This window comes from Mastigoproctus giganteus, chromosome 4 (genome assembly GCF_048544385.1).
Source record: "Mastigoproctus giganteus isolate SK-2022 chromosome 4, ASM4854438v1, whole genome shotgun sequence".
Lineage (NCBI taxonomy): Eukaryota > Metazoa > Arthropoda > Arachnida > Uropygi > Thelyphonidae > Mastigoproctus > Mastigoproctus giganteus.
In genome coordinates, this window is record NC_143578.1 from 41,966,783 (window position 1) to 41,993,510 (window position 26,728).

The 26,728-nt window shown below is 37.3% G+C and overlaps 1 protein-coding gene across 1 annotated transcript in view; it reads right to left on the reverse strand.

Moving 5' to 3' along the window:
* The window catches only part of LOC150086665 (ubiquitin-conjugating enzyme E2-24 kDa-like), a 251,835-nt gene that overhangs the window by 37,266 nt on the left and 187,841 nt on the right, over window positions 1-26,728 (reverse strand). Inside the window, exon 4 of the mRNA XM_090372670.1 lies at window positions 7,456-7,588. Within this exon, the coding sequence (XP_090228796.1) occupies window positions 7,456-7,588 (133 nt within the window). The remainder of the gene's footprint in view (window positions 1-7,455; window positions 7,589-26,728) is intronic.

Below are 26,728 nucleotides of genomic sequence, written 5' to 3' on the forward strand. Positions count from 1 at the left end.
TCAACGATGGCAACTGATTGATTCAGACCATGGATCATCCTCAACTGACTCCAGTCCTCTTTTGAACTCTGCCGACCACATTGTAACAGTAACATAAATGGGTAATACTTCCCCAGCACTCGAGTCTTTCTTTCATTCATGGATTTCTTTAGCGTTCTGCACGCTTTGATCAAAAATTTTACTAATGAACGATGCTCGATTGCTGGTTATTCAGTCTGCTTCCGCCTGTCGACGTAAAAAAAATAAATAGTGCTTTCGGATGGACTGGCCCCAAAAGAACACTATAAGTCGAACCTGTAAACCATTTCTCCATTTTTTTTTTCATCAATATTTTTTAACTTTTTTTATAGTGTTTATGAAAATTTAAACCAAAATTCAATGAACTGTCTGCTTTTTTGGCATGTTCAACTTCTTTTGCTTAAAATAATGAAATTAAAACATTAACAATAGTCTTTTGCTAAACATCCCATACTTTCTAAGTATTTGTTAAGTAACTTTAATACCATAATAAACACTTGGCATTTAACATGCGTCTTATAACAGAAAGGAACTTGGACGTGACCTTCTTCCGCCTGCCTTCTTTCCATAGGAGGGCAGGTTCCCAGGCTAGTGTTGTTGGTTGTTTTTTTTTTTTTTTTTTTTTTTGCGATGGACAAAGAGTACAGGCGGGTATAGATAAAACCGACACAAGGGTAGCATATCTAGGTTGAAGTAATCGCTCTGGACAAGCTGAGAATAACTTTCGAAGGTAAATGACTCTTGGTATTTTATACGAAACTGTCTTCAGCATTGTCATGCACGTAAATCTGGGACAAGAATATGATTCCTTAGGTTTGACTGATGCGGTGACAAGTATAATGGTCGCATGAATTTTCTCGGTACAGTTTCCAAGTGGTAGACCTTGTACTAGCAGGGATGCAGTAAGCTGATTAAGGCAGATACGTGATTCCATTTCAGCTTAGAACTTAGAATTATAACTCCCAAGTATCAGTTCGGAACCACTCGATGTTTTTCGGAGGAATCAGTCATAATAATAATAAACTGACAGACCTTATAAAAAAAGTAATTTTATTATTTTTTTTTAAAAAGTACACAAGTGAAATCTCTCAAAATCCTGCAACTTGGGGAAGAACCACTGCCCAATTCCAGAATAACGTCATAAATATACTTAGACAACACTGTCCAGCTTCATTAAGAGTTGCTTTGATATTGAATTACGGCAAACAAACTACACGTTCTCATTTCTTTCTTTCTTTCTTTTTATTTAAAAAGACCAAACGCTCTTTCTCTAATGGTATCATATCCAAATACTGTACTATAAATAAATTTCTATTTGTACTCCAGGAAAACCATATAAGGCCAGGATAGTTCACAAACATGACAGAGTGAATACAAGAACGTCATCGTATTTAGCAGTCAAGCCGGATTGAACATGAGACGTTGGCGAACAGGACAAGTGGAATTACGAATGATTACTCTGATTTTGTTTCAAAATTTCTTATAAAACTTAATTTTGATTAGAATCAATCAATCTAATAATCTAGGTAAAAGCTAGTCAGACAGAGGACTAACAGTTCAAAAATGGAAAAGTACATTATGGACAAGGGTGGGATTTTACATCGGGCGATCGAGACAATCGCCCAAACAAGGGCCCATGCTTTAGAGTACCCGCACCTCGTCTGATGTTAAGAACAATAATGTATGTAAGTACAGTAATTAATATTTAATTGAAATATGCGTCATTATTTTATTCTCACATATAATAATTTGGGGGGAAAAAAAACAATCTTTGTCCGGTAGTCTTCTCCAACGAATATCACTCAAAATTATTTTAAAATACTTACGAAAGCGAATTAAATAAAAATGAGATTTGACAAATTTTTTTAATCAATAACTGTTATTCTATATTTCAAAAAAAAAACACAAAAGAAAAAAAATTACCACAGTTTAGTATTTATACCATCCGTATCCCAGATTTTTTTTTAATGGCCTGTATCCAAGTCTTTTCGCTCTTTTGATTGAGCTATACACAATGGTGTTATACATCTTATAGACTTCATTCGCTTCGCCGTCTCCGAGCAGAATGGGGTAATTTTTCTAAACATGAAAATTTCTAGGTAACAGATAAGTTTGTCTGCATGTAGGATGCTGGATCAATTCCCAACACAGTTTCTGGATAGTTTCTACAATGTCTTGAAATGTACGTCACAGACAGTTATCAACTTACACTATTTCCATACATGGGTGAATTTCTCCAGTAGAAATGCTCTCAGTTGTAATAAAGCTTGGGCGCAGCCGTCACTGTGAACGCCGTATTGTCTCTGATGCAAAACATACTTCCCTATAGGGCAGCCGCCAACATGTCTTATTGTTCAGTAGATGCATTAATACCGATCCCCAAATTTACACCCGTGTTATCGTGTCAATTTATATGGTCAAAATCTTATTTTCACTTGACCTCTGATCTCGAGATTTCTCATAATCTGCTTTTTCAGACTCGCAATACTCCAAAACTCGCATCAGTTCTTTCAATATGGCGAGAGGCATTGAAAGCAGATTATGAGAAATCTCGAATCAAACCCGGAGATGTCTCTTTCGATAAAAAGTTTACTAAACGCCAAAGCCATCCGATGATGAAACTTCGAAATTGTATTCTGCGGCAACAACTTTCTAAAAATGACAGTAAAAGAAAATAATGAATTCAATGCGTGTCTTGTTAGCAATACCACTACTAATATGCAAGACACGATTCACAGCTACTTATTTATGCGACTTCTGTTAAGTAAAATCACGAAGGGGTTACTAAGTGACGGTATGTTTTATTTAAATATTATACTTGCAATGAATAACACAGCAATCGTGATCCTTTTTAAAATACACCTTTCGGTTTCTACCAGTTTTATCCATTAGTTTAAACAATCCCATTGAATTTATCTTTAAATGTTACTGCAGTAGTTGGTTACATGTTAGAGAACAATGAATATTCAAAATATTTCTCTATTCGCGGTTAAAAACTAAGCACGCATGAATCCGGGGCATGTTATTGAGTGGTAGGGCGTATTCAGGGAGTGTCTACTGTCATCCCATTTCTAATAGGTCTCTTCCAAATACATGTATTCACCAATACATGTTATGGCAAGATTTGCCAATTTCATTACCCTTTTTTTTTTTCCTTTTATGTGAAAACATCTGGCGACACCTGCTAAATTTTTTCGGACTGAAGTAAAACCGATTGGTAAATGCGAGACGGAAATGACTTAAAATTACGTTACTTTCTAAATTACGCTAATGAGGCTAACTCGGTCACGAACGTTCATTTGGTAGAGTAAGTAGGGGGCGTGAGCATAAATCGTTACATTGTTCATACTAAATATTTCGGACTTAAAGTAAAACCGATTGGTAGCAAAAATGCGAGACAAAAATGACGTCACTTTCTAAATTACGCTAACTCAGTCACTAAAGTTGATTTGGTAGAGTAAGTAGAGTAGCGGACGTGATCATAAAACGTTACATCGTTCATAACTTCGGTTCTAGCTGTTCGATTTTAAACGGTTTTGAATTTTGCCAAAGATGTTTTCAAATAAAATAAAACATCTTTCGTGTGTACAGGGTACATACTAGGGCTTGCAAACCGGTTTTATAAAACCGGTTAAATCGGTTTTCATATTGAGTTGTTAAAACCGAAACCGAGCTTCTAAAACCGGATTCGAATATTTTCTTAGTTAGCTCTCGAATATAGTTTTTTGTTACGCACATTTTCTTTTGTTTGTTCGTTTGTCTGGATCGTTCAACTGCTTTATGTTTTAAACATGTTTTTTATTTTATTTTATTTTATGTTTGGGAACGAATCTCATGGGCAAGTGGCCCAAATCTAGGATGGAATACCTTTTATCTTCCCACCTGTATCATGGCACGATGCAGGTGTACTCATTTACGACTGAGTGAGTCGGAGCGATAGCGTAAAAGAAAATGCTCAACATTTCTCCGTTCCATCTACCTTGTTCGCCAGGCAAGTTATGGTACGCGCCTTATTGATGGTTACCCACTAGAAACAGATTCGCTGAATATTGCATCAACTTTCAATTGTAGAAAGTTTTTGGCTCCTTTATTCCTATTAAATTTGCGATCAAATGTTCTCCAAAAAGCAGCTTCACCAAATTTAGCTTTTATGTAATTTTGAAAATACAATAGATTTAATTGGGAAAAAAAAAATTGCGAGTAAATAAATAATTTCTTTCGTGAAAATTTTGAAACTTGCCTCGTTTAGACTCTTCATTCAGTGCTTGCGGGAGTGACGCATAGTATTGTGCCTTTGTTATCTTCAATATTTTTATTTAAAATTGTCGGTGATATAAATTCCTACTAATTAATATTTATTACTCTAAATATGTCTAAGATGAAATCAAATGTATGGAATTATTTTGCTCGAAAAAGCAAAGATGAAACACAATGTTCGAAATTTCAGAAGATAATGAAGTCGTCTGGAGGATCTACATCATCTTTGATGTTGCATTTAAAGAAAATGCATCACATTGACATTAAACAAGATAACAGTGAACCTCCCGTAAAAATGGTAAGAACATTAGCAAACTTTATCGTTAAAAAATCTATGGAAGAAGAGATTTCAAAATTAGCTGCTTTAGATGGATTTTCTTTTAATTCAATTGCCAAGAGTGAGTTTATACAATCAAGCCTTCACCTTCAGAGAAATAAATACGATAAATTACCACCAGCCTCAGTGAATGGAATTAAAAATATGGTTCTGAATTATTATAAAACTAAGAAAGAAGAACTCATTCAGCATTTCAAAAATTCATTGGTTTTGGGTGCACGGTATTCATTGACTCTAGACGAATATACGTCTATACAAAATAAAAGGTATATGAATATAAATGTGCATTCAAAAGACAATCATTGGTCGTTAGGTCTTATTGAGATTAATGGTTCACTTGATAGCAGAAAAACTGAGCAAATTGTGAATGGACACTTGAAGAAATTTGGTTTGAACTTGGATGAGGATATTGTTGCCTGCACCACCGATGGAGCAGCAATGATGATTAAGTTTGGCAAGAAAATTACGCCTAATCATCAACAATATATAGCCCATTGTATACATCTGTAAGTTATATATGTACTTTATGAAAAAAAGCAATCAATTATAGTGCCACAGTCTCTGAGTCTCCCAAAGACAATGAAGAAAATGAAAATAATGAAGAAAGTAGTGATGATGAAGCAGTTGAAGAAAGACAGCAAGGCATGCTTTATCAAACCGACTTTACCGATGAGTTCATTTATTTCTTCAATCCAATGGCCAATATATTGCACAAACTATTAACAGAGTCAGAAAAATTTGCAAGCTTTTTCGAAAATCGCCTACCAAAAATGACGTATTACAAAATTTTGTTAAAGCAAAATTTAATGGGAAAGAATATAAACGTATATTAGATTGCAAGACTAGATGAGATAGCACATTCTATATGATTGAGAGAGTTTTGAAATTGAAAAATTGCATTCCAAATGCTCTATGTGCAGTACTGTCAACTGAAGATGTGTCTGACGATGACTGGAAAACACTTGAATTGCTAAGTGAAATTTTGCGACCAGATGAAATGATTCTGAAGGCTATAACCTCAGAAGATACAGACTTACTTAAAGCAGAGTCCTCAATAGAATTTCTGCTTGCTAAGCTTGATACAGTAGAAAACCCATTTGCTTTAAAATTTCACCAAAGCCTTTTGCAGCGTTATAATGCAAGACGAAATTGCCAAACTTTGGCTTTGCTGAGCTATGTACACAACCCCAAAAAGTTTAGGAAAAAAGATTCAGGTTCAAGAACTTTTTGATTTTCCAAGTAAGCAAGTTTTGAAAAAGCATGCTGTAGAGATTTACCAGAGATTATTTGCAAAACATTCCGAAGGAGTCTTAGCGTTGAATGAAGAAACTGAAAATAAACGAACCGTTCTTTTAGAAGAAAACAAAGACTCGTCTAGTTCCGATGTTGGAGATGCACTCATGCGAGAGTATGTAATAGTATAATAAAGAGATTAACTGAAGAGCCTTCAAAATATCCGAGTGAATTGGAAATCAGCAAAGAATTTAAAATTTTGGAGGCAACTAGCTGTAGAAGTGAAAAGCTGGAGAAAGTTTATAGAGCACTGCTGACCATTAAACCAACAAGTGTCCAATCTGAGAGAGTGTTTTCGATCACTGGTCTCTTTAACACAAAAATAAGGTCAAGTCTATCAGGAAAAATGCTTAATATACTGTGTTTTTTAAAGGATCATTTTCGGAAGCTGAGCAATAAATAGTAAAGTAATTTCCCCAAGCTGTTTTTTTTCACATTATTTTTATTTATTTATTTATTATTATTATTATAGGGCTTATTATTTTTTTGTTTACTATACGAGAAGATAGTTTTTATTCAAAGGATTTGAATACAATTTGTAATTTTGTATAATCTCAAGCTGGTTACTTTTTTGGAGAATTTTAATTTTTTAATTTTTTTTTACTATAAGAGGTGATAGATTTTGTTTAAAAGATTTGATTACGATTTGTACAATCTACCCAAGATAAAATAAATACCTGTGTTATAAGCTTTTAATTATTTTCCCTAAGTCTGAAAAAATCGGTTTTAAAACCGGTTTTAAGAGTAAACTTCGGTTAAACTCGGTTTTATGCAAGCCCTAGTACATACGCGTTTTTTTTTTTTTTTTTTTCGTTGCTCTACCATTACTGGACTACACAAAATTTGTACTTCGTGGCCAGTATGGAAAGAGTTCTATTCAACGGTCCCAGATCAAAAGGCAGTGAGTTAGAAAGGAATTAAATGGATAGTGAAACGTGGAATAGCGAATGATCATGCTATAGAAACTCTTAGACCAGCATCTGCACAGTTTGCTTCTGATTGGCTTCAGCCAATTCTACAGAAATCTGTAATACTTTTGCCACTATGACACCATTCATATCCCAGAAAACAGTAAAAAATCCATCCTCCCAATTCCATATAATTTGATAATTACTTTACTTTAATAATCTAATTAATATTAAAATCAATTAATTTAAATTATTTATTAATATTATAACTATAATTTCTGTTTAATTATTAATTCTGATAGCCGAACAAAACTTTTTATTCACAACGAGTTGCACTACCGCAAGAAATGGCATTAAAAATAAGGTTACGCCATTTATTTAAAAGATGAGAGAATGGTTAAATAGCAGATTAATCTTTTGGCGATGTAATATCATTTATAAAAGTTTAATCTGCGGCTAGTGTAAAAGCAAATATTTGAATCCAGTGCAATACCAGGGCAACACGTTGCGAAAGCAAAGTTTGTTCTCAAGTTCGAGGCCAAATTTTGCACAGACATATGGTAACTCTACCTTAAGAGGTGATGGTGAAAATTAAATGAGAGACAAGCCAAAAAAAGAGGGAAGGAAATAAGGTGTGCTTACTTTTGGTGGCTTGAAAGGATACTCTGGTGAGAAGTGAATGTCTAGAAAGAACACTCCCCCTTCATATACTGATCCTGGCGGTCCAAGAATGGTAGACACCCATTCGTACAGATTATCACCTTTAGGTCCGGCACTGTAAAAGAAAATTTTTAGGCAACGTGAAAAATCAAATATCAATAATAAATTATCAGCATACAATATTTTAAAAGATAAATGGTTTTTCTCACTGTATAAATTTTATTAGTGACGTTATGGTTATTAATACTTGTATGCAAACACCTACGCATTCACAACTTCTTAATCGTGAATTCTAATTTCAAGGAAGTATTTAATGCAAACACTTTTAGAGGAATGAATTCCGTGATTTCAGGGCGTCTGAAAACCTTGGAGTTCTATTTATGGTTAACAGCTATTTCTAGTACTCGAGCTACGAACTTTCATTCAACCCTATACAAGCCGTGGATACGAAGAAATGGCTCATTGATTTATCCCCAGAGACAGCAAGGTGATTTATATACAGTTCCATTAAACACAAAAATTAATGTCTCACGATTGATGGTTATCTTCAAGGATACATTAATTACCTATTATTGTAATGCGCAACAGATGGCGAAGAATCTCATGATGCATATGCAGTCAGGTGCCCAATAATTTATTACCATTATTGTAGAACTTATAAACATATTTTTCCACTGTAGAGTACAGGATATGCAGTAATATCTAAATTCCTCAGGTCGTAACTATATCAGTAAGTCGACATTTCGTAATACAGTCAGGGGCATTCACCTCTATTTAGCAGCTACAACCTTATTTCGGCTTACTCGTTGTTTAGAGTTAAGACAAAAATACAGCGGCATTATTACAGTGGACTAAACAATGAACTTACTTTACCCTATACAGCAGTCAATCACCATTTTAAAATGGACTTCACATTCGAAAGCATATTAGTCAATGGTCCACCGTGGGAATTAATGTTATCATGCTTGTGCAATCTCAAAAATATTGAGACTCGCTAAACTTCCTTAATGAAAATTTGCTCAAAAAATTATGCAGTAGATCAAAATTTATGTTAATTGCTTTCCTATGAATGAACTTTTAAAACTACGGTACTCATTTCCATCTCCAACTGAAAACAAGAAAATCGACTTTTCTGAACGAGATCACTAGAGAAGGTTGCTATGGAAACAAGCACGCGTCTCCTTAAAGATTATTTTTATTGAGTACGTCGAGGCCTCTTTCGGCAGTAGCATTAAACAACAGAACATTTTGAAAAACAAAATAACATAAAAATTACAACATGGCTGCTGATGTCCAACTTAAATCACAAACACGAATTTGTAGCAGGCAACCACTCATTTTTTATTCGAACTGCATGAATTCCGTATACTGTATTTATTTACCTAAGGACCTCCTAATACTTTGGGTATAGGATTGCTTTTATGACGTAATTACGATTAAAATTCGGCAGTGACTTCGCAAGAGCATAGTTCTGGCATGGCAAGGATTCGGATCTAAACCTTGCCATGAATACACAAAGCCACAAACCGCTAAGACTGATCAAACATGATATAAGCATGGAGAAATATTTCCATAAAGAAGTAGCATCCATAAAAATTTACACTCGCGGTACAAGATCTTCTAATATGGCCTTAGTTGCTAATGCTCCTAAAAACCGGCGCATTATAGCCTCAGTCGCTGATGCGCCAATAAAATACAAACAAACAAACAAGATCTTCACTAAATAGCGTTCGAATTAAAAAAAAAAAAAAAAAGGCATTACTCCGGTTTAATAATCTAATTCCTGTCGTATATTATTCACTCATTCCGCTTTAGTGAATTTTATTCTTATCTAAAATTAAATAAGCAAAAACTGCAAATTGTAATGCACATGAATTATCAAGATAACTATTAAATTTTTTTTTTTTTTTTTAAGTGAATATGTTAGTGTTTGTCCTATTTTTGTTGATAAAAGCGGAGGAAGACATTTTGAATAACATTTTAAACTATGAAAACTTTTTTTAAAGCACTGGAAATGAAAGAAAAAAACAAAACGAAAAACATCCGCTCTGCATCCTTTCAAACAAAGTGGGTCAGTTTTCTCGGAGAGAAAATGCTGCATCAGGAAACAGCGACAATTGAATATCAACAACACGCTCACTCAGCGTTAAAAGCCACGGACGATGTGCAAATGTTGGTTAAAATGAACTGTTTTTCTGACCTTAAAGGAGTGTGGTATTCTTAGCATCGGCCGAAGTGCAGGGCCCTTAGTGACAGTCCCACTGATCGATATCCATCCAACATAATACACTTATGTCGTTCTTGCATCGTCAAAAAAATGTTCCACTTAAAAAAGGACATTCAATGAAGTTCATCAAAAAGCAAAACTGATTGATTTTCATGATTTTTTTTTCAATGAGTATTTCACTTTTGAATAAAAAGTGAAATATGAGTAAAGTTTTTCATTTTATGCGTATTTCAAAATTTAAATGGATTTTGTAAGAGGTGAAATGATTTCACTTCCTACATTACAACGTAATACATCCCTTCATTTGGCTATTAGGTAACATTTCAGTTTCAAGGTGCGGTCCTTGTCGCAGTTTGTCCATTCCGTGTGGTCCCCTTGTACACTTGTAAATCGCATTTCAATGGATGATGTCAGGCCGTAGCCGAGGGGTCAGGCGACAGGATACACAAGAACACGTGCTTTGAGTGACTGGGGGTAAAGCCCGTGACTGCTAAATACGGTGCTGTTTGTTGTATTCTTTCGATCTTGTGAACTCCTCTGACCGTGTGGCGTCTCGAAGTATAAACAGAAAATTTATTATTTACTTATACGAAAGTTGAAGGTTCAATCAATGACTTAGGCCCAATATGGCCTAAGTCATTGATACACTTAAAACCCTTCAAAAAAGAAAAACAGCTATTCACGGCTGTTTATTGATGCTTAAAAAGAAAACATTAAAATCAAGCAGTATAAAATATTTTAATTTGACCGTACAATATTTCTTGGATAAAGTGATCAGAAAAATTAAACTGTCATAATGTTTCTGAAAATCCATACAAACCATTTAAAACAAATAGAGACTATTAAAATCAAGAATTAGAAAATTTATCTTAATGCTGATTGTCGATTATCTTTTCTGATAAATTCATTAATAAAAAGTTCATATTCATAATGTTTTTGGAAATCCAGTAATCTGTATTGTACTCAGCGTCGCAAAACTTCCAGGGCCTGTCGAATTTCAGCATTTGTTGGAGGCTTAGCGATTTCATGGGTATTATCTTTTTCCTCTATCAGTTGCAGTTCAGCGGAAGTAACAGTCTCACAGATGTCGTCCTCTGTCAAGCTTAGCAGAAACAATAATGTTTTGATCAATTGCCATCCAAGCTTCAAAGTCGCTTACAGTCATGTCAGATGGTCGTATATCTACAATTTCCTTAGCTTCTTTCGAAAATCCCCCGTGCTGAAAACAATTCTTAATAGTGTTTGCTAAAACTCGATTCCATGACATGGCTAAAAGATGTAGGGCATCTAGAATATAAATTTTTTTTGGCCAAATAATTTGCATTCATTTGTTGAGTGTCCTCCATATTTTCCAAGATTCTAGTGCGCATTTCTCGACGGTAATAAGCCTTTAAGGTTCGGATGATTCTCTGGTCGCAAGGTTGTATCAGTGATTTTGCATTAGCAGGTAAGAAAACAACCTTGATATGTTTTAACGAAGTATACACAATGTGGCAGAAGAGTTGTCGATAAGCAGAACGATCTTGTGGATTGAGGAAGAGTGGCCTAAAATTGTTTCCAAATTCTCGCCACGTAATGTGTATACTGCAGCCGAACTGCATACACAATGTGTGCAGAAGAGTTGTGGATAAGCAGAACGATCTTGTGGTCCAGCCTATTATCCCATTTCATTAACCACTCGTTAAAGATAAAGGCCATCATCCAGGAATTGGAGTTTGAGTAGTAGTCAACTGGTAATTTATTCACGCCTTTAAAGCACCGTGAATTCTTGCTTTTACCAATAACCATAAGCTGTTCTTTGTCACCAGACATACTTGCACAGCATAAGATTGTTACACGTTCCTTTGAAATTCTACTACCTTTTGCATTATTATTTTTGAACATAAGTGTGTTCAGGCAAGGCACGATAATAAAATCCGGCTTCGTCTGCAGTATACACATTACGTGGCGAGAATTTGGAAACAATTTTAGGCCACTCTTCCTCAATCCAACTTTCAACTGCTAAGAAATTAGTATCTTTTTGCTCGCCACGCGTCTGTTTGGCGTGGAAAACGTCTGTAAACAACGTTTTCTCCAATGGTAAAACCAACCCTCTGTCGCAACAAAATCACCTTTCCCCATTTTTCTAGCAAGTTCTTCTGCTTTCTGCCGCATCAAGGGACCGTCAACAAGGATATCTTGTTCGCGAACATTAAAAAACCAAAGTTTCAATGCTAATTATTCCACTTGATCGTCTTTTCCACTACGATTTCTCTTACGGTTCAAGTTTTCATTTTGTTTCACTGCCCTCTGAATAACGTCTCGATTTTTTAAAAGTTTACGCAAAAGGGGTTGCGAAAATTTTAACTGCACTGCTGCATCACGTTGACTCATTTTCGGTAATTTATCATAGCGTTCTAAAATGGCAAATTTTTCTTTAAGGTTTAGATCCTTACGTTTCTTCTGAACTTCCGCCATTACAGTCCATAACAAAAAGATTAATGGTCCACTATAAAACAGTACACTCTTTCACAGAGTAACCACACTAACAACATACGAACTATACGCAGCAACAGCAGTATCTACACACCAACGTGTCGGAGTTCAAGAACAAATCGAGACGTTACGTAATCAACGTATACTGCACATGCGTAAACCCTGGTAAGGCACAAAAGCGATAACAGAAACGTCTTTTTCTATGTATTCGATCGGAACTTCATAAAAGTGATAACATTATTCATGATCACAAATGCGTACACTGTATATGCAAAAAAAAAAAGCTTCAGGTGTTGTCACTTGGATTTCTGGTGGTTCTCCTGATATCATCAGGAGAACCACCAGAAATCTCCTGATATCATCAGGAGAACTAAAAGATCGAAACGTAATTTCTAACAATATGAAGAAGGCAAAGAGGAAACCTCTCTATCGCAACTGCAAACCGACTACCTCAATCCTAAACAGAAAAAAAAGAGTTCAAAAAATTTCCTGTGAAGGCAGCATCGATCCAGTATTCACCAAGCATGCTCATTTCAAACTTTGTTAGCGTGAAGTCATAAAATGTCTTCATGAAACTAAATAATCATCAGCAAAGCAAGAATTTTACCTTTATCATGATCTCTAGATAATGCTTTCCGGCTACAATTTACTTTCGTGACGAGCCTGTTTCATTCGTGTGGAAAGAGGCCTGTGATAACGTTGGATAGGAGTTCTTTCCCTGCGCTGTCATGAGGGCAACATGACAGTGCTGTTCGAGTACTTTTTTTTTTCAGTTAATAGACTTTCTTACATTAACTGAGTAGAACAGAGAGAACACGCCAGGATGATGACTCTAAGAAGAACGGCATTAAACTTAAAGTGCAGTGAGCGAAACCAGGAGAGATTCGAATATACTCTTTGAAACAGAGTAAAAAAAAAAAAAACAAAAAAAAAACGTAATTTAATTATTATTATTATTATATCATAGCTTTTAATTTTCTGGTAACTCAGAACGTGTGTGCGTGTGTATACTGGTTCAGGGTGGTTCACAGGCAAATGCCCATCTCCACCTAAATCATTTAAAACAGAAAATCTGTAAAGTGGACCTGATAAATAAAAAGATAGCTAAGAATAATAAGAAGACAAAACATATTTTTGAAAAGAGAAGTAAAGTAAAAAAAAAAAAAAAATTTAAGTTAAGTTCATAATCTAAGTTAAGTTAAGTGTATAAACAAGAAATTTGAATAGAAAAGAATAAAAGTAAATATAAGAGAAATGTTTGTGAGTGTAGTATGTTGTTTATGTCAGGTCACTTTGCCATCAGAAAGCAGGTGAACTCTTCAACTGCAATCTGATGCCCATCCCTGGCACGTGGAGCCGGATCTGGCTCTATCTTTAAAAGCTGAAGCGCCAAAGCGCAATTAAACACTCAACAGAGAGAGTGCTAGACTGTTGAGCGCCAGCTGTCCAGCCTTGGGCCGCCCAAACCCAAGAACTGAACAACAACCGAACAAAAAAAAAATAATAATAATAAATAAATAAATAAAAAACCACTTAAGTGGTCCATGCCCAGGAGCCCCAGACCCGACCAAAAGCTTCCAGGTCTGAAGCTCCCAAGCCCTGATGCAATCAATGAAGATTCTGGTTGCAGATGGCCAATTCAATGTCCGTGAGGTTTCGTATGATAGATCTTTTAGGGAACACAGCATTTGCATACTCTTGTAAGGCCTGAAAGTTGTTAACTCCTTGCACCAATGTATGTACGTTATCTTCATTAAAATTAGCTATCTGTTTTCCCAAAAGACACCATTCAGCATTATAATAAGGACAAGAGAACAAAATATGCTGCCAAGTCTCTGCCGCTCCACAAGAACACCATGGATCCGGCTCCAACCCTCGAGAATACAGTTTATCTCTGATCGATCCATGACCTATTAGCAAAAAACTGGTATACATAGACGGACAGAACCACGACGACACCGGCTCAGTAATGGCAAAATCTGCCACAGGAATGATCTTCCTGGTTATCTCTCCCACCTCTGAAGAACTCCACGGTGCTCTCCATATTCCGACCAACCCAGTCCAAATTCAAAAGTTTCTCCTCCTTAACTGTAGCTGTAAGATTCAATGACATCCCTAGATATTGTGCAGGAATACCCTTCCGCTTCGCATACATCATTCCTCTATAGACCACATATAAATCCAGAGGTAACAATCCAGCAACCTGAAGTGCCACCGTAGACATAGTCCGTGGTGCATACAAATAAGTCAGTATCATAGAACGTTGCAACGACATTAATTTACGTTGGATTCTGGCCTTGAACACATCCGCAATCCATACATCGGCAGCATAAGCAATAATTGGTAAAAAGATCGTCTTGTAATATAAACTCATAGTTTTTTTTACTAAGACCCCATTCTCTTCTTGAAATTCGTACAACTGAGCAAATAAACTTCTTTATTTTGTCATTCAAATGTGCAACATGTAAATGGAACCTCATCCTATCATCCAGTATCACCCCCAAGTACTTAATGTTGGACACAAAAGGAATTTGCCTTCAGGACAGAAGACCAATTGCGAATTGAAAATATTTTAAGTCGATAATTGACCCTCCTGCATCTCTGTCATAATCAGTTGTCCCAAGCGATCGCTGGGGCCTTGCCTCCACTCTGACCAAGCGAGAACAAATTATTCTTCTACATAACAAATGAGAAAACTAATTCTCACTGTTGATATGCATAAGAGTAATTTTTCTATAGCAAAATTAACACACATACAAATACACGCAATATATCTTTCATGGAGAGCTTGGCCAGGTGGTTAATTAAAGGTACAACGAGAACGTTTCAATGAGTCCGAATATCCTTATGTTCAAGAAACTTTCAATTTCTTTCCCATGAGTGAACCAATTTTCAGGCGCGTTATCATATATGCGCCTAATGTCTTCACCATATCTGTTTGTCTGTTCGCACGTAGTAACTCTACTCCCAAGTGGATAGATTTTCATATTTTACATTTCACTCTTTCAGAAATATTTGTAGAGTCATCCCAAATTTCATTAACATGGGTCCAATAGAAATCCAACAATTATTATTTTATTTTGTCTATCTATCTGCATGTAATAACTCGACCGCCAGTCATTGCCGGCCCCAAAATTTGTGGGGCCTGTTCAAGAATTACTTGCGGGCCCTGGGGTTCTTTTTTTAAATAACATCTTATGTTCGATATCAAACGAAACATACACATTGAGAAAGAAGTATACGCTCTACTTCTAGCAATTTTCAAGTCGACTCGTGCCAGCACTCTTGGAGTGACGATAATGTGGGTAACCAGACATTAACACGGAGGCAGGCTCGTTGATAAAAATGCGGAAAAGACGCGGATGATATTATTATTTAGACCGTTTGAGCGCTGTGCTATGTTCGACAGAACCGTTTGAACACGCTTGTGGCCAGCGCTGCTCCCAGTGGATGGATTTTTATGAAATTTTATATTTGGCTATTTTAGAACGATTTGTCCAAATTTCATTAAAATCCAGCAACAGAGATCCAGAAATAAATTATCTGCCCCCCCCCCCTACATATCACATAAGCTATCCATATACCGTATACTGTAGTTGAAGCACGATTAAAGGAATGAATGGGAACACGGCGGATGCGCAGAAACGAAATGCTTTCGGTTTGTACATAAAAGTAATCGCTTTTGCACGTGTTTCTTTCTTTTATTTTTTATTAACCATGAATTATTACTATTTGCTAACGCGACAGAAATGCAAAGCACTGCGTGCACTGACTAACTTGTTTTTCGCCCTCTTTTCAACCCCTTCACAGAGCGAAACTACCAATTTTTCTATAATTTATACAATAACCCAAAATTCAAGCAAAATGGTTCCCTCTCCTTGCTAAACTGCAGCGAGATATGAATGCGTAAAAACAGCTATTCGAGAAAATTGCGTACTGGCATATTTAGAAAGTAGGAGAGTCGATCATGTAAATTGCAAACACCTGGCTACAGCCAAATCAGAATCTTATTGTCCTATACGGGAGGAAGGAAATCAATTACTATTTTGTTTGCTTAGAGTGTTTTTTTTTTTTTTTTTTTTTTTTAATCGATCGCTCTAGCGTACACAAAAGAAGCATAGTACAGGGTGTTTCATAAAGGACGCAACCCTAAAATGAAGAAGGTAGAACTTACGGGCAGGCAAATGCTATGTCAAGTCTGAAGTGTAGGTGGCAGCACTGCACCCAAGGTAAGCAGTTGAATGACCGTGACATGCATTAGACTCGGTCAGGCATCCAGTAAGTTGTGTTGGCCATATCGTTTTCCAAGAATGAGCATGTGTTTACTTTCGTGATGTCTTAATTCGCGTATAAATCTTATAAACGTGTGCAAGACGAGTTTCACATGAAATTTCCTTGGTCGTTTGTCCCCAACAAGTCAACAATATCGCGTATAATTGCGAAATTTCGTGAGACTGGGAATGTGGAGGACAAAAAGAGCCCAGGCTGGCCATCACAGTTAACTGCGAACATTCTGGATGATCTGAATGAACGTTTAAGCCGCTCACCAAGAAAATCTCTTAGGAAGTTATCCTCTCAAACCGGACTGTCACCAACTACTGTTTTCAGGGCTACAAAGAAGTTAAAATTGCACGCTTACTGTATTGGTGTCGTTCAGGAACTGAAAGGACCTGACCATGAAAACCATGTACGGTATTGTCGTTGGTTTCGTTGTTTTGTTGATGAAAATGGAATTGAGGTGTTGGATCGTGTTTATTTTAGTGACGAGGCTTGGTTCCACTTGAATGGTTATGTGAATAGTCAGAACAGCCGAATATGGAGCAGTGAAAACCCACATGCGAATCACGAACGATCATTACATACCCTGAAAACTGGGGTTTGGTATGCCATCTCGCGCCGCCGTGTTATAGGGCCTATATTTTTTGACAAAATTGTGGATGGATAAGTTTATCGTGACATAATCCAACAGTTTATTGCATTGTTGGAGGTGAATGAACGAGAATGTTGGTTTCAACAAGATGGTGCGACCTGCCCTACAGCAAATGAAACGATGGCAATGTTACAGGAATTTTCGAAGATCGCTTGATCTCAAAAAAACTTGTGGCCCCAAGATCTCTAGATCTTACTCTTCCAGATTTTTTTTCTTTGGGGACAATTAAAAGGTGAAGTGTATGAGGAAAGCTAACATTGAAAAAGAGATTGCAAACATTACGTAAGGTAGCTGCAAATGTCATGAAAAGGGTACGAACCTGCATCCAGGCGAGTGGAGACCATTTCCAACACTTGTTGTAAAGGTTGCGTAATTTCTTTCCGTTGTAAAGATAAAAGCATGTGACATTTATTTACCTTTTGTGTGATTTGTTAAAATTCCTATAATACGGTTGCGTCCTTTATGAAACACCCTGTATAAGTACAGGTAGGTCCCATTTTACGACTTTTCACATTAACGACTGTTTCAAAATATTACCTGAAAAAATTGAAAATAACAAACAAATCACAACTCAGCAACACCTGCAAGTCCAAACACGCACTAGGCGTTTCTTTTGTTTTTCGTGGTGCATTGTGGGCGGAATGATAGCTAAGCCAAGACATTATTATTATTATTAATAGCCATATGGTGCAAGGAAGCCTGAGGCTTATACTGCACCAGGAAAAAAAAAAAAAAAAAAATTCCCAAGTTAGAGAGAGAGAGAGAGAGAGAGAGAGAGAGAGAGAGAAGTAGAAGGTAATCACCAAGAAAAAGAAGAATGATGATATCCAGCTCAGAACCCTGGGTGTGCCACGCCCATACTCACCAGATGTGAGCCCCAGGGTTCTTTGTTTACATTCAGTGTGCCATGTTCGTTTCATTGTGAATTTTCCCTCAACTGTTAACGGGTTACACAATGTTATTTCTCATTGATAATAATTTTTGTGTAACCATGAGCTCTAAGCGTAGGGCAGTTTCTCCGCCGGGGAGGAGCAAAAAAGAGTGTAAAACACTAACAATTAAGGAGAAAATGGATGTGATCGTCACATGGAGTCTGGTGAGCATCGGTCGGATGTGTGTAAGGCATTGAGTTTAGCACCTTCTACTGTATCAACGATTATGAACAACGTTGATAAAATAAAGCGCGCGCGCGCACACACAGGGATAACAAGTGTGTCATCCTCCAGAACAACTTATTCATGCAGTGAGACAATGGAAAAAAATGGAGAAATTGTTAGTGTTGTGGGTTGACGATATGAACCAAAATAATATTCCTGTTACACAGGTGGTAATTCTGGACAAGGCAAAGTCGTTATTTGACGAAATATGTGAGGAGTCTGGTAGCACTGAAACATTTACAGTCAGCAAAGGGTGGTTTCATCAGTTTAAAAACTGTTGTAAAATTCACAATTTGAAAGTGTCTGGTGAGGCTGCTAGTGCTGACGTTGCAGTGGTGGAAGAGTATCCTTCCGAATTTAAATACTTAATAGACGAAGGCAACTACCACCTTGATTTAGTTTTTAATGTGGACGAAACGGGTAGTGGAGTCATCACTTGAGTAAATACGTACTCAAGTGATGACTCCACAGGACCAAAGTAAAATTTTATTTTATTAATATTTTATATATAAGTATAAATAAAACATGTGCATTAAATGTTTAAAATATTTAATTATTTATAAATAACAGAAATATTAGTGCGTACTTGGAAAAATTTTGGGAATTTTGGTACCTATCTCATTCAATTACATTATACTTTGGTCTTGTTTTACGACTTTTCATTTTACGACCCTGTTTTGCCGGAACCTAACCATGTCGTAAAACGGGTCCTACTTGTATACTTTCAACATCATGTAAGCAGTGCAAATCATGTTTGGATTTTGTACGAGAAATTTGTCTTGGATTCAACGCCTACCAGACGTAAAAATTAGCATTCGGTTTGTTTTCTTAGTGGAAACTGAACAGGAAGAATCTTTTCTTATAAGAACTCATGGATTATGACATGAATTCTTCACGTAAATTCTCAATAAAACAAATTTTATTGGCCTACCTTAGGCCTACATAAATACTGTATGCATAATGTAGGAATATATAAATGTTTGGTAGGTCGGAATAATAAATGAATGTACAGTCGCTTGATCAGTCCAATTAATAAATATACAATTTATGTACACTGATGAGCTACAACATTATGACCACCTCTGTCTCCACGAGTAGACACATCCCACAGTGACATCAACGACTGGCGAAACATATAGTGACAACACGGGCAATTGAGTTCGTCAGTACGAAGCCCATGCAATGGGGGAAGGGAAGGACCCGCGAAATTTGAACGGGGATTGAATATGGCGCTGAGAAGGCAGGGGCCAGCATCTCAGCAACCGCAGGTATGGCGGAAATAGTCCGAAGAGAGACCCACAACCATCCAACACGCAAGAATGAGAGACCACTACTGGTTGACACGATGTGCTGTCCGGGATAACAACAGACGGCTCACGAGCCCTCAATTAACGGCAGACATGACGAACAGAGAAATGTTTCTAAGCATATACTATGCTTGGAAACAGACGCACTTGCGGACAGGCCTACGAAGTATGCGACCTGTTCATGTGAGCACGTTGACCAACCGTCATAGACACCTCCACGTACAATGGGCACGGGAGCACCTTTCCTGGGTACTGGACGACTGGAAAAGAGTCGCCTTGCCTGCTGCATCAAGATTCCAGCTCCATCATGTCGATGGAATGGTGCGTCGATGGCCAGCAGGTGAACAGTTACAACCAGACTGCATGGTTGAACGAAGAGAAACGGGGGCGGTGGTACAATGGCTGGAAATGTTTTCGTGAAAATGTCTGGATTCCTTGATCCCCAGTGAACACAACCTCACTGTTAGATTCTAATTCGGCATTGTTCCGGATCAAGTTTTGCCGTACGTAGCGACCGTGTATCCAGATAGCACTGGACTCTTTCAACAAGACAATGCTCCGTGTCACAAGCCCCACAATGTGCAGAATAGTTCGAGGATCATGTCCGAGCATTTCGTGCAACCCCTGGTCGCCAAATTCCTCCGACATCAATGCCACCGAACATTAGTGCAATGCGGGAACTCAGCATTCGCAAATGCACATCAGTGCCTCGTTCCGTTGCGAACTCGGGACATCCTTCTGTCTAGGTGGTTCAATATACCCGAGGGCACCTGTCGCGGTCTCGTGAATCGATGCCACGCCTGGTGTAAGCGGGTATCACGGCGAAAGGCGGAAGAACATGCTATCAGGAAGGTAGACAATGTTTTTATCAGTGTATGCATATAATAAATATACACTATCATAATAAAACATTATTAAAATTCAATTAATGACAAACTCGTCAGCCTTAGCATCGATTCCAATGAGTACAGAGTCTAGAATTGTCAGCCGTATCGATTTGAGCCGGACAATTCCGATCTTTACGTTCAGCAAGACAGCGTAAATCCCACGTTCATCATTTTAATCACTGACAGATCATCCTTTAATTTCATTATATTAATATATTCAATCTATCAATTCAACATTCTAATGTCATCACTGATCGAATCTTTAGTTTCACGAAGAATTCAGCATAATAAACAGAATAAGTGTTAATTAACAGTTGCGTAATATCTTGACACAGCCGATGTCAAGATATTACGTAAAACTTCAGAAAACCAAAGATATTACGCAAAACTCCAAAAAAAAAAAAATTTAAGGGCAAATATGCATATGATAAAAATGAAACAGGAAATAGGTGTCGAACGCAATACAGTATTAAAAGAATTCTTTAATGTTACAATAAGTGTTTCTGCGTTATTTTGGACTGAATATTTGTTCATTTTGTTGATAATAATATGTATAACAAATATCGAAAATAAACAATATTTATAAAATATAGGAAAACTGATTTTTTTTTTTTCTATTTCGGAGTAAGGGAGGGAACTGAAAGGTACTAATTATGGGGAGTCCTAATTATGAGGCGTAATTCTTCTGGCAAAGCGCCAGTGTAAACTTATTTTTTGTATTAATACGACAAACTTGTAGATGGACTGAAAATAAAACCAACACTTGTAAAAGCAGCTACAACAGTTGGCCACGCATGTGAATGTATGTTAACAACATAAAACACTAATCATCGAAATGGAAAACAGTAATACTTCTATTAACACATGCTCTTTCCAGATGTCAACAGAACCCCCCCCCCCCCTGAACTACTTCCTGGATGAATCTAGCCAGTTTCAGAGGGCACTGTCAGTAACCAGGTGTTACAGAAAGAAAGTATGCGTATCATGAGATTGATGTGCTCGTAAAAGCGTAGATTTTTTTTTTTTTTTTTTTGCTGATTGGTTACGAGGGCATATTCACTGAAAGTAGTACTTCATCATTATAGCAGTCAGGGAATATAATCACATACTGGGTCACAAACAAATATCCCAATTTATCTGAAACACAAAATAATGGAACCAATGTATACTCCCTACCATGACTTATGGAAGTGAAACTTGAGCACTCACCAAAAGAATGGAAGAGAAGCTGAAAGCTACACAGCGAAGAATGGAACGAATTATATTAGGAATCAGACTGTTGGATAAGAAGAGAAACACATGGATTATGCAACAAATACAAGTAAAGGATATTCTTATCAAAACTAAAGAACTAAAATGGACTTGGGCAGGACACATAGCTCAAAGACATGACGACAGATGGACTAAGGAAATAACAGAAAAAAAAATAACAGAATGGTACCCAAGAGGAGCTAAAAGAAAACCAGGAAGACAACAACGAAGATGGACAGATGAAATTCGAGAGTTCGTGGGCAGTAAATGGATCGCCACTGCATAAAACAGAAGGAACTGGAAAGTTGCTGGAGAGGCCTTCATCCTGCACTGGACTGAAAACGGCTGATGATGTCTCACCAGGGACTCTATGATGAAAATTTGGAGTTCGTTTGACTTTTCCTTATCCAATAATGCTCAAATATCCGAAAAATAAGGTGTGATCAAAAAGTTCGGTAACTCTGTGGCGACCTAACGGGTTGCGACAAGTCTCAACATGTCCTGTGAGTCATATAGACGTAGCAACGCATGAATCACCCGTTTATCTGCAACCGATCTTAATTAGCACACGTTAAATAGGTAGTTTGTGCGTTTCGTCGCATTTTAAAATGAGTGATTTACTGAGCAGCGAATTTTGTTTCAAATTATGGAAAAGCGCATCATAAATCCACGAAATGTTAAAAACAGCTTTCGGAAGGATGCTGTTTGTCGTTCGAATGACTCTTCCGTGGTTCGCAAAATTGAAAGAGGACCACTTGTTCGTCGAAAATGAGCCTCGATCTGGTCCCTTCAATTGCAAAAACGAATGATTCAATCGTTCATATTCGTGATTTAACTATTGGGAATGCGACGCATTTCAGCTAAGCTTGTACCTTGAATCCTCACTAATGATCACAGAGAGAGCAGCGAGTTCTTACATATCAGGATTTTCGTCAACGTTCTGTTACTGACCAACACTTGCTTCTTTCATCACTACTGGTGACGAATCGTAGTATATAGCTCTAACCCAGAAACAAAGGCTTACTACTCTCAATGGAAGATTCAGTCTTCGCCAAAGCCCAAAAAAATCAAGACAATCTCAATCAAATGTAAACATCATCTTTATCGTATTTTTTTGTTTCGCACGGCATTGTTCATTATGAACTTGTGATCCAGAAATACTACAAAACAGTTCTACACCGACTATGCAATGCTGTTCAGAAAAAACGGACGGGAAAGCAAGCTTCGGGAAATAGGCGCTTGCACCATGACAATGTCTCTGCACACTCGGCGCTTTCCATTCAAGAATTTTTGCGAAGAACTCCATCACTGTAGTCCCTAATACCGTCATACTCGACGAATTTAGCTTCCCTCCTTGACAGGTCACATGTCTAAAACGACTGAGGAATATATTCAGGACGCGACACAGGAAATATTACCAATTCAAACAGAAGCCTGTCGGGAATACTTCCAGAAGCGTTGGAAGCTGTACACGGTGTCATGGAGATCATTTCGAAGGAGACCCAACAGACTAGCCTGTAAGCCTTCGTCATTTCCAAGTATTAAGTCCCTGAACTTTTTGATCTCACCTTGTATACCTAAAGGTCAAAACTTCGTTCCAAAAATTAAATTAGTGACAGGCCACCAGAAAGCTGCTTCCGTGGGTTATAATTGGCAAACAAATTATATCAGGCACTAGAACACGATGCACTAAGAACGCATATCAACAGAAACAAAGAAATACAGGGCATGACTGTTCCGTGCATAGCGACGCACTTCCTTTGAGGTCAAGGCACTTAGAAGAGGATGTCAAGCTGCCGTAACGCATGACATCACGTACGTCGACACACTCTGGCTAGTCCAGAAGCCATGACCATCCCAGGAAATTAACGATGACAGTATAAAACTAAAACTCTACTTTTGGTTTCTTTTAAAAGCCAACTCTGGCAAACTAGAGTAAAAAATGTTTGAAGATTGAGGAAACTGATGTTGAGGAAAAAAGAATACGGAATACTGAATTGAGGAAAAAAGAATACGGTCGTTCTGATTTGGTCTAAAACATACACGCATTTGAAAGGCAAGAAAATTAACAAATTGTTGACAAACTTTAATTACTCTTGGACATCAGACAAAATTCTTGCGTACGAAAATACTCTACATCGTAGTTTTTGGAAGAGAAGAAAAATAAAACCAAAACAAAAATAAAAACTGTTTGATGACACAAATTCTAAACATAGCGTAATATAATACCTCTCTTTCCAGTACAAACTAGCCAGAGCTGTGCTACTTTTGTGATGGTTAAATCAATATTACAGAGCAACCTTTAGCATGCAGTTTACAATTCCTCACGAGACAGCGAATGTAAATGAAAATAACTTGGTTTTATTTGGTTTTTTAATCGTTACATAATCAGCACCAGAGTGTGCTAAGGAGTCTCTACTACAAACAGTGGCCACTGTTCTGTAGGCATCTGTAGATGTAGACATAACAAAATGTTAAATGAACTATTTCAACCTAACAATTCAGATCCTTGGAATTTATAGATTATCAATATTTGAGGCAGTGAGTATGGAGTCATTCCACATGGCTACTTCCTGTTATCTCCTACTAGGGCAGCAGAATATAAATAACGAAAGGAAGTAGCTTCACTGTTCCGTGAAATCATTCGTCTTTGCTCTCAGCTGATTCTTCTGCAGGAAATGCCAGGGAAGCAATCAAATAAGTTTTTCTATTTCTACTCCGGGATGGCTTCTACAAAGGGTCAGGATCGTTTAGCCTACAGAGATCAAATATTTCTAAGGAATTTTGTGACGTCACGTGAATTCAAATTCCAAGCACGTCCAAACTACTTCCTGGTTCTCTGCTTATTATTAGTCTTTAAATCTTAAGGACTAAGTCATACTACCTAACTGAGAAGTTCTTCATCCTACCATATTAACTAATGTAATTTCTTCATCTGCTCATACATGAAAAGACACAAAACTAATGACGATAATAAGGTCAAATTAATACACTATGTAGTCAAAAAGTATTTGGACATCCCTGCACGAACACTGTATACTATGCCAGAAGTCCTGACGCATGCGTTTCGGCTCAGACATTCCAAAGTAAATCTTGTGGATCTGCCTGTGCAGATGCAGTACGAAATGTACTGCTTCTGCACAGGCACTGTAAGTAGAAGCCAGGTATCGGAACTTAGACTTTCCATATACGATAGGATTAGATGCCGTATCAAAAACCTTTCTGTGCATGCATCTAAGACTCGTCTGAACCTCTCAAACCACTCTGGCGGATGTTATTCGATGGTAAAACATGTTGATGACACATTAGAAAAGGTTTGGAAGACCTCACAAACTTATGGAACGCGTTCGAAGAAGCATAAAGACAGCAAATTTCTGCTTCACATTATTTCGCTGTAGAAACCACCATGGAGAAAAATCCAAGAGGCCACTGGAACATTCATCAGTACGTCAACCATCCATAGAGACCTGTCCTCCGTGACAGTATAGCTGTTTCGCCTCATGTCACTCGTTTGGAGAGGTCTGGGTTCAGTTCTCTTCTCATCTATGACAGGAGGAATTTATAGACCTTTTCAATCGAAGCTGTAGTTTATTTTCTCTTCCCGAGATCGATTGAGTCCCCTGGCGAGTTATTCCGACTTTTTAGTCCGCACAACATGAAATTCGGCCCGTGGATATACATACCTTGTACATGATACAAAATAGCGCAATACGACCTAAAAGTCACTCATGCACCTAAAACCCAATAACAAACGTAAGGAGCTGCAGAGTCTTCGGTTCAATGATTGGGCAGCTGCACATAAGCACTATATCACAGTCATCACTGTAAAACGGCGTTTGCAGCCCGTGTTATTCGTGGGCTATAGAGTGGTGGCAAAAAGTGCTATGGAGTGTTGAATCTCATTATACAATGTTTCGTTCTGATGGACGTGTTTGGGTGTGAATACTGTAGGGAGAACGCTTAGTGGCTGCGTATATCGTCTCGACCATGAAGTTCGGTGGAGGCGGTCTGGTCTGGTGGTATGGGGTGTTTTATTTGGTCCGAACTTGACAGTTCTTGAACTATGAGTTCCATGATCTACCTGGATATTCTGGACAATTATGCGCTACCTGGACTGTGGAAGTATTAGCATAAATATGCTCCATGTCATACAGGACTGGTTTGTGGACACTGAAATCGAAAATATGGACTGGCCAGCCCACAGGTTGAACCTCAACCGAAGTGAAAACTTGTGTGAGGAATAGGAGCAGCTGATGAGCCTGTGACTAAAAGGACTTTTTGCAAATCGGTTGTAGCATGAAGAGGAATTTCAGACGATACCTACCGGAATTTGGTAGAAAGTAGTATATCCGGGAGCATTAAAGCAATCATACTGGCTAAAAGGTAGCACTAATTATGTGTTAAGTTTTTGAATGAAAGCCATATTTTGCAACTAAGTTTTGCGTGGACACACACAGAGTTGCAAAAGTCGGTATACACTGTCTAACTAAAAGTACTGGTACGAATACCAGTATTTGTACCAGTACTTTGGTTACATAGTATATAGTGATATGAGATGGCTGGCTGGTAATCATATTTATGACAAAATTAAATCTCGGAGGCCAAGTCACATAAGTAATACTTCCTTGCATTGTTTATGAAAGAATTAATTGATAAAGGAAGTTTTAGGACATGACGCCTATGCTGTAATCGATATTCCTTTGGGGGAAGGAGTGGGGAAAGTTAAGGAAGAGGATAGAAAGGACTGCTCGCGTTACACCTCCTCCATCTCTCAATAACAACAATGCCATATTTATTCGGTTTTCTTCTAACATTGATTTGTCTGCTAGCTATTTGCTTTTCGTGACTGATAACAAAAGGAACTTATTATATAAATTCGCTTTTGTCTATTGACCCGGACAACCATTTCGAATTTACAGTTTAAGCACCAGAGAGAGAGAGAGATATATATATATATGAACAATTCTTGATAAATGCGCCCTGATTAAAAAACGAAGTTATATTAAAAAAAAAAAAAAAAA